The 13,699-nt window shown below is 35.9% G+C and overlaps 1 protein-coding gene across 1 annotated transcript in view; it reads right to left on the bottom strand.

The window, feature by feature from the left end:
- CCD1 (carotenoid cleavage dioxygenase 1) overlaps positions 1-13,699 on the bottom strand; it is a 34,858-nt gene that overhangs the window by 1,220 nt on the left and 19,939 nt on the right. Inside the window, exons 9-12 of the mRNA XM_088971095.1 lie at positions 9,746-9,884; positions 3,106-3,223; positions 2,918-3,019; positions 2,073-2,324 (exon numbers count right to left, since the gene is read on the bottom strand). Coding sequence (XP_088827221.1) covers positions 2,073-2,324; positions 2,918-3,019; positions 3,106-3,223; positions 9,746-9,884 — 611 coding nt within the window. The remainder of the gene's footprint in view (positions 1-2,072; positions 2,325-2,917; positions 3,020-3,105; positions 3,224-9,745; positions 9,885-13,699) is intronic.

Below are 13,699 nucleotides of genomic sequence, written 5' to 3' on the forward strand. Positions count from 1 at the left end.
TAAGTTACAATGATATTCTGACTCTTCACATTTAACAATTTGAGTGCTCAAACCAATGAATCATCATATGGGACTTGTGAAAATCAGATATTAAGTTTGGTTACAGAATGTTGTCATTAAATTTCTTCAGTTGGTTGTTTACATTTGAGGAGAGAAATGTCGGAGTCAATGGATAATTCCTCGAGCAAATCAAGGAGTCACTTTTGTTCCCTTATCAATTTTGATAACTGGGAAAATAAGAGAAATAGTAATAGAATAAAGTGAAATAGGTATTCTGTATATGACTCTAAACTATTATGATTGGTTTCATAATTTAATGCATCTAGATTTTCCATTCTTTCCCTTGAAACCAGAGTATGATCGTAGAAATGTATCTGATAAGTTTTTGGTGGACCTAATGGGCAAGTTGATTTTAAATTGAAGTTCAGAGAATGGGAATTTTTTCATAAAATCTAATAAGTACTGAAATGTTCAGATAACCTATCTAATTTATACAATTGAGCCTAAAAAGTACATTGGTATTTTCTAGAACTATAATGCACAACATTAGAATCCTGGACTCCTGGGACTGTTCCCGCAATGCATGAGCCCAAGAATGACAATAAAGGGGGTGACAGCAAATGAATTGTTCATGGTACAAGACCCAGACTGGTGGGTGATGAATCAAATAGTCTGGCTATTCACCAACAACCCATTCTGCAAGAATAGAAGAAAATGAAAAAAAAAAAAAAAAAGAATCCTAAAGAATAATTAAAAACATAGAAATATGTTTTCTGAAAAGAATAAACACAAACTTTTCATATACACAGTAAATTTGTTTCATGTATAGAATAAGAGAAGATTAACCAAGTCAATACACTATTAGATGAACATAGACCTAGACCAGTTATCAGGCCAGGAAACAACCCAAATTTCTGGTCCCATGAAGAAATGCCATTTATTGCTATTTTGCTCCCTTCATTTGGACCATTTTCCAACCTTTTACGGTAGGATTTTTAGGTAGTTATATTAAGACTGGAAAGTGTTTTTATCATTCTAAAAATTTTAAGGTTTTACTTCTAAAATAAAAAGCATTTACTTAGGACACAAGGCAGGGGCTTTTAGGCTGAAATTTTCCCCATGATGAGAAAGAACAAAGGAGGTCCTTTTGGGTCCACCATTATACAGATACATGAAAGATTACTTGGTCTTTTGGGTTCCTTCTTTAAAACAACTCAACCAGAAAATTGGTGTTGTATATATGCCACATCTACCTTCATTGTAACCAACTTTATAGATTTAGTTCTTCCTTTACAAAGACATGATGGAATAAATTGTATAAATTTCTTATTGAACAACGTCCAATGTCATTGACTTTATGCCAACTTGAGGGAGAGAATAATAGCATCTATTATTTATTACATTAGATTAGTGCAATATCTGCTTGGTCATTTTTAATTTCTTGGCAGGTATTTCTCTCTTTCTGGGAAGATATTTTTTTGTGAATTCATATTTCATGTCTCTCACCTCTCGGATTTGGTTCTTGCTTATGAACAAAGGATAAAAACCAGGATCTTAAGGGATCATAGTTGTCAAGGTGACGCCTCTACTACTACTTTTTCTTTTCTCCTTTTCCTATAACAAAAATAAGGGTTCAGCCCCTATATTTTTTTAGTTTTCTTTTCCTTCTTTTTCTTCTCATGAATATGTTGATTTTCTATACTTTAACATGAACTCTATACTCTTATGAAAACTATGAATAATCATTAAGGAAATATGGTTATAGTACCTGGGGAACTACCTACCCTAGGATCTATGCTTTTTACAGAAAAAAACCCATCGCCTAGGCGTCTAGGCGACAAGGCACCCCCCTGTCGCCTAGCCTCACCTTGACGCCTTGAAAACTATGTATGGGATATAGGAAATATATAAAATTCATTTTCTAGATTTTAAAGGAAAATCCTGTAAAAGAAAGAAGATCTTGGAATTTTGCAAGTTAACACAGTCATGAATTGGTTGAACATGGTTACTAGGGAAAAAAATTGTGGCACTGGTACTTCTGTTGGAGAGGGGCAGAAAGAGAAGAGAGTTACCCAGTATTTTCATCATGCACAAAGAATATCAAGTAACCATCATCTTCTTCAGAAGAAATACCAGGCTCACGAGGAACAAAAATTGCCTCTGAACCATATCTTCCAGGCCCCAAGTCAAATATGCCCTGAACATTTCCTCCAACTTCAAGCTTTGTCCTATCTTTCTCAGGTTGAGCATGGAGGTCAAACTTCACGATCCCTGTCACCTTTGCAATGCTATCCAGTATGGTTCCATAAACAAACCGTTGCTTCCTGATATCATGCAAGATAATTTGAGTACAGGATGATGAATATAAATTCTTCAAAGAAGTTCTTCAAAACTTTAACAAGATGATAAAAAAAAACATGTTTTACAGTCAAGGATTAAATAACATGAAGAACAAGGAATTTCAAATAGATGCATCTACCATAAGCAACTTCATATAGCCAACCATCTCAACCACTCAAGAAAGAAGTTTTTGGCCAAGATTAAACCATGACGAGAACATCCCCAAATAAGTCATGTAATGATGTAAATGCAGATCAAAAACTACTAGAGACAAGAAATCTAGAACAAAAATAGAACTGAAGTTTAGTGAAGGGAATGGATAATGAAGTTTTTGTAATGAAGACAACTTAAAAAGGATAAAATGAACATCTCAAAATATTCAAGTTTCAACATGTATAATAAAAAAAATCGAAGAAAGATCAAAATGTTTATCCAGATTTATAAAACAATGTAATCATAAATTTTTACATATATCTTTTGAAAGAGAATATAAAATTTGCTGAATATTAATGTGTTCTTCCACATGTATATTATTTGATACCCAATCTCCAAAATTTCAAGGTTGGCAGAGGCAAACCTGCCAGTATAATTCTCGTTTATTCGAGGAAAATCTACAGCAGATGCTGACAGTTTCCTTTGCGAGGCAAGACCAGTTTTCATATTGAATCTCATCTCATACCTGACAGAACTAAGTTAGAAAACACCATGAAGAAAAATGAGCATGCAAATATTTTATAGGTCAGTCATGAATTCAGGATGTCTTACAGCTCATTATTGAAATTTTCAAGCTTTTCTTTTACAATTCCACTGACCATGTCTAGATCTGGATTTTCAAGGCGGCAAGTTATCAAAACAATTTCATCCTCCTCCTCCCAAGCATTAGCTAGTACATCAAGAGCCAAAGAAAGAATTAGAATACAGAGTTGAAAAATCCAACCATTGAGCCCTTTCATAAATAAGTGAACTTCAAGTTTTGCATTTACCATCCAAATTCCAGAATTGCCTAACAAAAAAAATCACTGTTGTACATGCACTAACTAAAACTAGGTCCTTTGCTTGAGACTTCCAAAATTCTACTAAAATAGAAACATATGAAGCTTGTTTAGTTAGTACTTAGTACAATACATATATATTACATAATTTAATCAGAATTTAGCAAGCCATGTAGGACATTTAACTTCTCTGGTAAAACCATCATTTGTTAATTTTTCAACCTCAGACTCAATCTGTACAATAAGCTTAGGTCTAAAGCAACGTTGAGATTGTTTAACAAGATCCTTATCCTTAGAAACAGATAATCTATGTACAGCTATCTTTGGATCTATTCCTGGAAAATCTTGATATCCCCAAGAAAAGACATCCTTGTATTCTGTAAGTATAGATTCATACAATTTTAACTCTTTCTTGGTGAGTAAAGCAATGACAAAAATGGGATTGGGGTCTTCAATAGTTCCAAGGTTGATTTCTTGAAGCTCGTCTACAGTTGCTTGGCCTCCATCTTCAATCTTTGGTGGTTCTTGTTGACCCTCCTTGATTTCTTCGGGACTTTCATCTTTAAGAAGGGCTTTAATAGGTCGAGTTTCCTCTTCCTTTGAAGATTCCATCTGTTCAAAATTCCCACAGTCAAGGTTGAGTAGTAGAGTCTTGAATAAGATTCATACCTTGTTCTTTTGGATCTACAAATCGGTGCTCTTTGGTGGAGATGTAGTTGACTTCCGCTTTGAATTCTCCACCGTACTCCAGCTTTTTAATGGTAATGTTAGGTTGCCTTTTCTTTTTTGAAACTTTCTTCTTATCTATGCCAATCTTTTGGGATGGTATTACGAGTCAGTTGAAGATATAAACTCGTTTCTTTTCATTTTGTTCAAAACCTTTCAAGCCTCCAAGCCATTTGAACACAGATACTCGAGGCTTTACTTCCTCTTGGCTAAAAATAGTCTTTTCATGATTTGTGAGTATTGGGATCCCTGAAGTTGATGTCGCATCACTACAAATAGGATTACAATTTCCCTTGTTCATAGCCATAAATGATAAGGGCTTGAACTTTGAAGGACAACCTGCTTATTTTTCCCTTTCCTATTTTAAAGAGAAGTTGATACTATTAATTAAGTTTATGGGATTGATTGATCAATTCTCAAATGACAGGTATAACTTGTCATTAATGTTGTTATGGAATCCTGTAGTGATGTGAGGGCTTTCTTCCCTTGGCATCTTTGACTCTTGGGAGTGTACCTAAAGATAACTTTAGGCTTAGAGCCAATTGGCAGTTTTGGCTCTTAAAATATTATCTTGGAAATATTGATCTTGGTGGTCTTTGATGGACCCTTATGCGTTGCAGGTTTGTGTTCTATATTCAAATTACCCCTTGTGTTTCTATTTTTTGGAGAAGTCGAAGTAAGATCATTAGTCTTGTAAAATTTGGCATATGCATAATGCATCTCTTTCCCTTGGAATAGGTTAGGGTCAGCAACAACCTTCTTTACTTCTCCATCTTTGTTGAATTCAAAACATTGATGGAATGTTGATGGGATTACTCCATATGCATGTAACCAAGGGCATCCTAGGAGGGCATTGTAGGAGGTGTTTGCGTTAATAACAATGTTTTAAAAGTGGTGGGAGGCATATGCCTGGAGGCGCGCCTCTAGGTGAGGTGCTCCCAAAACGCCCTAAGGCGTATGCCAGAGGCACTAACACCTCAGAGGCATATGCCTTAGGTGCAAGAGGTGTACGCCTCTTGCACTTTTTTTCATGAGGCATGCTAGAGGTGTATGCCTCGTGCACCTCATACACATTTGATATAAAAAGAAAAAAAAAAGAAAAAAGAAAAAAGGAAAAGAAAGGGAAGGGAAAGAAAAAGAAAGAGAAGAAAAAAAAGAGAAAAGGAAAGAAAAGGAAAGGAAAGGGAAAGGAACAAAAGATAAGGGGAAAGAAAGTGGTTTTGCCCCTTGCCCCTTCGACTAGGGGGGGCTTCACCCCCCAGACCCCCCCCCCCCCCGCCCCCTTTACGATGCAACCCAATTTGTTTTTTTTTTTTTTTTTTTTGAATTAGGGGGTCTTGCTCCCCTTCGACAAGACCCCCCCCCCTTTCAACTAATATTATGCATCTTTATTCTTCTTAATATAAAATATTTTTATTAAAATTAAAGAACAAATGAGATCCCCCCTTCCTCTTCATCCTCCTCCTCACCCCCCTCCTCTTAAGGAGGCTTACGCCTCTTGCATTCTAAACTATGCCTCACATCTCTAGGTAGTGGAACGCCTCGCGTCATGCCTCCGCATTTTAAAACATTGGTTAATAATATAAGTCCCCAACTTTGACTTTTAAGGCAATAGTACCAATTGCCTTTTGTCCTTTCTAATTAAATCCTTGAAAAGTTAGATACAAAGGGGATAGTTGGCCAGGTGCCATACCCATAACCAACAATGTCTTTAAGGGCAAAAGATTTACTACAAATCCATAATCAAGGAGTATTCGAATAATGGGCGCAGTACCCATTATACCTGACACATATAGGTATGGTTATGGTACTCTGTCCCAAGCTACAAATCTTCATCATCAAAGAAGATGCATGACATGCATGAGGCACACATCTTAGGGGAACTTGGTTGTGCCTCCAACTGATACACTTCATCTTTGAACTGTTCAGGATCTAATATTGCATGAACTAGTGCTCTTCTCAACTCTCGAGAGAGCTGCAAAGCATCATAAACACCAACTATATAGGAATATGCTTCAAGTGAGCAAGAACATCATACTTGATGTGTAATCTAGCTTCTCATACAGGACAAACTCAAATTGGTATTTCTAATTGTGAGTTATTTGTCTTGTCTTTTGTAATAAGCTCCTTGTCCTCCTTTCCTTCAATCTCTACTTGTGTAGTAAAGTTACCAGCATCTTCAGTTGCTTTCTTTCTTGAAAAAGTTTGTTGTGTAGAAGGAAAACAACGACAGCTATATTATAAGGTGATTTGGTCCACCTCATTTTTAGTTATAGGTACATCCTCTTCTTAACAAGACGACATATGACATGGCATGGTCAAGACAATCTCCACTTCATCTAGGCCTTCATCAAGTATTTCTTTTGGAACATATTCCTTTAGAGTAACAAGGAACCTTGGGGGTTGTTCATATTCATCCTCAAAAACTATCTGAGGCTTCTTTCTGGACCTTCTTTTCGTATTCCTCTTGGGGACACTACATCTCTTGAAAGTGATTCTTGAAGAAGCAATTATTTCTATTCTTATGGGTTTAACTATCCCTTTTGGCTTTTTGTTGACAAAAGTCTACCAACTTTCTTCATTTTCTGATGTAAAGGAGTCATCAAAACAAAAAATACTTGGCTCTGCCATGAATTCATATAAAGAAGGGATGGTTGGAGCCTTTTCTTCTACAAGAGATATATTGTTAGTAATTGCAATAGTCTCTTTCGCAGAAGGTTCCGCTAATTTAATTTCCTCTTTGTCTATCATTGATTGGATATTGTCCTTAAGGACAAAACAATTCTTTATGGGATGACTAACCATCCTGTGATAAGGACAATACTTTGGGTCCTTTGTCTTGTTGACATCACTTGGTCACTTTATATCTAGCAATTTAAAAGCATTTATTGCCATGAGATCATCAAAAGTTCCTTGTACATCTTCACTCTCAAAGGAATACTTCTTTTCCCTTCTTTCTTGCAAAGTCATGGACTTAGGGACATCCTTTCCTTTATCCTTCTTTTTAACATTAACAAAGATGGACACCACCTCTCTTTTGTCTACAAGCCTTTTGCCATCCTTTTTCATTTCTAAAGGAGGATTAGGCTTGCATGCCATAGTCTTGTGCCTAGCAACTTGTCTCTCCATGTTGCTGGCTTTAGAAACCAATGCATCAAACAATTACGGTTCTGTTGTGCCTACAAAGGTAGCAATCTCTAACAAGAGATTGTTGGCACACATTTGTATTGTTGAAGTTTCTTTAATTGCTCAACACACTGAAGATTTATGTTTCTCTAGCGTATAATGAATTCATTTACACTTTCATTTGGCCTTTGTTTCGCTTCATCCAAGTCTGTAATTGAAAATTTCCTGCTATAACTTAAACTGGCTAGAGGAGAGAGAATAGCCCTCTTGTTATGATAGAACAAGTGGTATCCCCTTTATAAATAATTCTTATTTATCAAAAAAAATATACATTTAATTCTTTTAGGGCCTGCTGTCCTATTAAATGGGCTCTACTTCAGGCCCATTAAATTCTTACCACATCCTAAATAAGGTCCAATTAACTTAGGGCCTTCTGTTCACTAAAATGGATTGCAGGCCCCTTTCTTTCCTAAGCAAATTATTTCAGCCCACCCATAGGACTGGGTTAGAAGATCAACCTGGAAAGGAAGGCCCTTTTCTTTCCTTTTTTTTTTTTGGAGTACTTTAATAAACTGCTCCTAGTCCAGCAAAATTAAGGAGTCAACAAAGCATTATCCCTGGAACTTCGTATCTGAAGCATCCAAGGGTTCTACAACCTAGTCTCACGTCATTACTTTTTACAATACTAATTTCTTTTTTTTATCAATAAGTTTTACAATACTAATTATGAATGACAATAAAGATTTTAGCATACCAAATACAAGGGTTAGATACAACTGAAATGGTTCACCATTCAGCAGATCCACTCATTTTTCAAAAATGGGTTGGTGAAATTTTCAATTTAAGCAATCAATCAAGTGCTTAAGAAGTCATGAATGAAATCTGAATCAGTTTTCCATGAATGATCAAGGAAGAAATGGAGGAACTTCACTGAAGAAAAACAAGGGTGATAGTGAGTCACTAAAACAGATGTTCTTCTGGTTAACCCCTCAACTAGAGTTGCTTGATGTTTTTCCTGTATCTTAGACAACTACCAAAGTTTCCTGGAGAAAGTATGATACCATAACTAAAAGGAAATAAACTTTCCTTACAAAAAAGATACATTTACACCACCAAACTCAGCCCTTGCCCATTTGATACATTAAAATTAAGTTATATTCTATAGTTGTCAAGAAGACATCTAGGCAACAAGGCACCCATGGAGGATTGCCTTGCCCAAGCACCTAGTTATTTTTGTATAAGGCGCCACATAATATTTTTATATTTTTTTGTTTTATGATATTATATATTACAACAGACACTATAAGACTAAATTATTTATTTTGAATATTTTCATCATTATTATATTAGTTTCTTTTTATTTTCTTATTTGTTTGGGTTCAATCAGCAAACAACTGAGAGAAGATAATTTTCAATGCTAATTTCCAAGTTTAATATATTTTTGGATGTAGCTCTTTACATGTTTCTAGTTCTAATGTAAATATGATTTGAGGGGCCCTCTCCCTCTTTTGTATATAACACATTACTTTTACCTTTCAAAAAAACAAATAAACACACAAGTCACCGGATGATGTCCTGAACCCTAAAAGACTTGAAAACCTGAACATATAAGAAAGGAAGAACTTAAAGATTTTATCCAACCAAGACACAAGCAACCATGTCTTCTTCTTTCCTTTTCTTTTGCCCCTCTTTTCTTCCTTTTTGGGACAAAAGAGGGAATCCACCCCTTATCCTCTTTATTTTCTAAGTTTTTTCCTTTCCTTTGTCTAGGACGATCTTCTTCTCCCTAGGAGAAAACAAGGGCTCAGCCCCTATATTATCCAAGCTATCATTTCTTTCGTTTTTTTCTTCTCATGGATATGTTGATTTTCTATGTTTTGATATGACTTGTATGAAGTATATATTTATTTGATGAAAACTATTGGTAATTATTAGTGAAAGATTACTTCTGATTGCTATGAAAACTAAGGAATTACCAGGCTTTACGATTTTTTATTTTTAAAAAAATCCATCACCTAGGCAACAGGGTGCCCCCTGTTACCAAGATTCACCTTGGTGCCTTGACAACTATGTTATATAAAAATTCCATTTATCCAGTTATGTCTGTTGAAGAGTACTTCCTTTCCTTTTCTTCAAACTTCAAGAATAACATCCAAAACTAAAATACCTGCATGCAGATTAGCATAAGCAACTTGCAAATCTCATCAACCCTTAATCCCAAATCATCACTAGATGACATATAGACTCTGATATGTCATTATCTAAAAGTATTTCTACACAGTGGCCAAGGTTTTAGTGAATACAACATCTACGAATATATTAAATGTACACATCTCAGTTTCCTGGATGAACAAATTTATGCTTAAATTAACACTTGGCTCATATCACTAGGTTTGTCTAGTTAAACCTCAATTAAATAGACAAAATAAGATATAGAATTACTAAACCAAAAATAGAAGAAAAACTGAGCCTGTTGAACCATATAGCATTGTTGGAAACCATTCTTACAAACATGAAAAGCAGGAGAGTAAAAGAATGAAAGAGAAGGGAAAAGACCTCACCATTATGAAATATAAAGCAATTTGGAAGCTCAAACCACTTAATTAGAAGCTCATCTTTTGCATACCGTGGAAGTATACCAAAGCGGGCTTTCTTTGTATCATCAAATGAGAAAATTAATTTGTTTCCTTTCACCATTTCCTGACATAGAAGTATCCAAGCAGTTTAGGAGAAAAAAAGATGTTGATAAACATTCAAAGAATTATGGTTTGATAGAATGTCATACAATTAAAATATGGTATTCCTTACCTGCATCATCTATTTTAATATATACCACCAGGGTAATCAAAGCCTTGGCTATTCAATTAAGGGCCAGATTGACTGCATTAGTAACTAGTTGGTCTCTACTCATGATACTAGACTTGGCAAAAAGTTGGCCTAACCCAAAAAAAGCAGGTTGTGAAAAAAGAAGGTTAGGGTCCCCTATGCAATGACCCGAACTAGAAGTTGGGCTTACCTAACCCAACCGTAAAAAATATTTCGGGTTGAATCGGGTTGGATCACGGGTCACTATTGGGTCGCCTATTTTCAAACCAGCGTTGACCTGGATGGTTGAACCATTTGAACTGGATGATTAAACCCATTTTTTTGGTATAAAACCATTAACTTGATCAAAGACAAGTTAACCTTAGCGGATGAACCATTGACCCATTTGATCCATGGGTCAACCATAACCTGAATATTTAGGGTTAAGGTCTAGCCTTTGTTGACCCAACCCAAAAGCTTATCCAACCTGAAATGAACTGAAAGATGCATTAACCTAACTCAACCCAACCCAACTTGATTGCCAAGTCCAATGTTTTAAAAGCGCAAGGCGAGGCGCGCGCCTTTTTAAGAAAGGCACAAAATTACAAAAAAAAAGCTAAAATATCAAAAAAAAAGTCAGAAAATTCAAAAAAAAAGCCAATTCTTTTAGAAAATGCAAAAAATATTAAACATAATGTTAATAAAAAACATAAATTTTAAAATAAATGATTTAAAAAACCTATTATCTAAAATTAAAATACATAAACATAACATGTGAAGTGTATTCAAATGAAAATTTAAAAATAAAAGCAAACATATAAAGCATTTTCAAGCATGTAAAACCCACAATCTCTTTTTTTTTCCTTAATTGCATTGCTTCAAGTAGATAATGTGATGTAAAACATATTGCATTCTTGATTCTATGAGTCGCTTTTGTACCATACCCCTCGAGGCAAGCCCGATCAAGTCTATGTTAGGGTCTGAAGTTCTTATTTCTCACATGAAAAATAATGATTTGACAACTTTCATTGCCTTTTAAGAAGATATTTTATTGCAATGAATGAATGAACAACATCACCTTGTGCCTGGAGAAGCATGGTCGAGGGTCCGGGGGCAAAGCCCCCAGGCCAACCATTAGACTAAAAAAAAAAAAAGAAAAAAGCACAAAATTTTACAAGGCACACGCCTGGGCTGAGGCACAAGGTGCATCAAGTGCACGCCTAGGCACACCAAGCGTGCGCCTTTTGAAAGGGGTGCGCTTAGGACCTGGGCTGGGTGCATACCCCAAAATGCGCCTCACCTGTGCGCCTAGGTGCCGAAGGCACTCCTTTTAAATCATTGGCTAGGTCTACATGATACAATTGCCTAAGACTACTAAGAATTGACTAGGTTGACTAGTTTCTTTTTTTCTTTTGATCAGCAGAAAAAGAGATATTTTAATGAAAATTTAGGAGTTACAAGAGTTTGGTTGTAAATTCCACCCCAAAAAAACAAAGAATTACAGATTTTTCCAAAACATTTGTTGTTTCACAGCCCCTTGTTTGGCCAAAGAATCTGCCATTCCATTTGCTGTTCTTCTTACCCACTTAAAGGCAACACTTAACTCCCTTATTATGCTTACAATCTCCCTGAATTTATACTGGAATACCCAAGGAATCTGGGAACTGTTCTTGGTCCATGAGATGACTACTTGGGAAGCCCAAGTGTTTTGCAAACCTTAACCCCTGCAGTAGACTAACCAGTTCAGCTGTCAATGCATCACCATGCACCAAGGGAACCTGAATATAAGGCCATCACTCTACCTTCTGTCTGAAGACACTCCCTACCCCAGCCAATCTCCTATTGCCAATAAAGCTTTCATCAAAGTTAAAGTTTTATAAAATTGGGGGATGGGGGCTTCCAGTCCATCACTATCCTTGCCTTGTCTATAGTCAACAGTGCCACCTCTTTCCAGGTTCTCAAAAATATCATTTATTGAAAAAAAAAATTGAAGTCACCCAGTGTGTAGCTTTCAGCTTAACTAAATCAATGATTTCTGCCTAAGTACTACTCTTATCATTGAAAATTCTCCCATTTCTTTCTTCCCAAATAGTCCAAACCACAGCTACTCTCATTGCTTTCCAGAATAATCTTCCTACTTTTGTTGGTTGTCTCAAGAAATGAGGATCAAAAAGGCCTGTTGGATCCTAAGGAGGAGTCCATATGCACCCAAATAGAAAACAAAGCTTTTCCCAAATATAATGCACAAAGGAATAGGAAGTAAAGATATGGGAAATTGTTTCACCATTATTCAAGAAAAGAGAACACATATGAGGGGACAGGCATTTATTTGGCCTTCTTTTCTGCAGCACATCACAGGTGTTGATCTTTCCAAGAAAGATCTCCCAACAAAGGGCTTGAATTTTAGGAGGGATACACTGGCTCCAAATTTCTTTCACCGGGAAGTTTACCCCCAAGGTAGTAGGTTGTGTTAAGAAATTGAAAAAGAGGCACAAGTGAAATACCCATGTTTGAGGAAATTGACCACACTCTACTTTCCTCCAAAATTTGACCCAAATAAACTGACTTAAGTCTAGCCAATAAAAGCATAAGAGAATCACATTCCTAATCCCTAAGCCCTCTTATAAAACCAATGTCCCAAATTAAACCTGATTCAGAGAAAATCACGAATTTTGAGATAGGTTCAAGTTTGTAAGTGGAGAGTGCATAGAGCAAAGAAAATTGGACTCCAAGAGGGGTTGCCCCCAACCAAAATATCCTCCCAAAACAAGACTTTTAGTCCGTTACCCACATCATACCAAATGAGATTGAAGAAGATGGGATATACCCCATAGATAGCTTTCCAAGGAGAGGTTGAAGTTGCATTAGAGGCTACCTTTGCATCCCAGCCACAGTCTGATTGCCCATGTATGCTTTTAATAACCCTATGCCAAAGCCTTTCACTTTCACGTGGGAATCTCCACAACCACTTCCCTAAGAGATCTAGCTTTTCTTGAACCAAATTACCTTACCCAAGTCCCCCCTTCTCCTTTGGCCTACTAACATGTTCCCAACTAACCAAGTGATCCTTCTTTTCAACCCCTGGTTCCCATAAAAAAACTCTCATGATCTTCTCTAATTACCCAACAATCTTAAAAGGGACACAAAAAGTAGAGAGGAAATAAACTGGGAGATTTTCTAGAGGGCCCTGATCAAAGTTATCCTTCCCCCCATTGAGATATAATTCCTTTTCCAAGAGGCCAGTTTTCTAGTAATCTCTCCAATACGGGTTTCCAAAACCCCTCAGTTAATTAACAACTAGGTCAACTAATCAACCACAAAGTTACTTCAAAGTTTTCTTTTTGTGTGTGTGTATGTTTGTGTTTATCTCTAACTACTTAATATAATATATGATTTTATTGTTTATATGCATGTTGTTGCTTCAAGTTTTTGTGATGGAATATGGTTGGTTAATAGTTTATAAAATAAAAATAAGACAATAAAGATGAAAGTGGAGGATAGGTTCTTTTAAGTTTTCTTTTGTTTTAATCATTGTTGTGCTGGTGTGAAATTTCCACAAGGGTACATTAAATGGTCAAAGGTTCAATCTTTCTTTGAAAAAGTAAAGGCTTGACTCCCTATCCTAGCTTATCTAACCTAGTTTTCTAATGTTTGTAAAATAAAGATTGTAAAAAAAAAATGTTTGATATCCTTCATTTATTGCATATTTG

The sequence above is a fragment of the Nelumbo lutea genome, chromosome 2 (assembly GCF_056320005.1).
Source record: "Nelumbo lutea isolate HS-2025 chromosome 2, American lotus-T2T, whole genome shotgun sequence".
NCBI classification, from domain to species: domain Eukaryota; kingdom Viridiplantae; phylum Streptophyta; class Magnoliopsida; order Proteales; family Nelumbonaceae; genus Nelumbo; species Nelumbo lutea.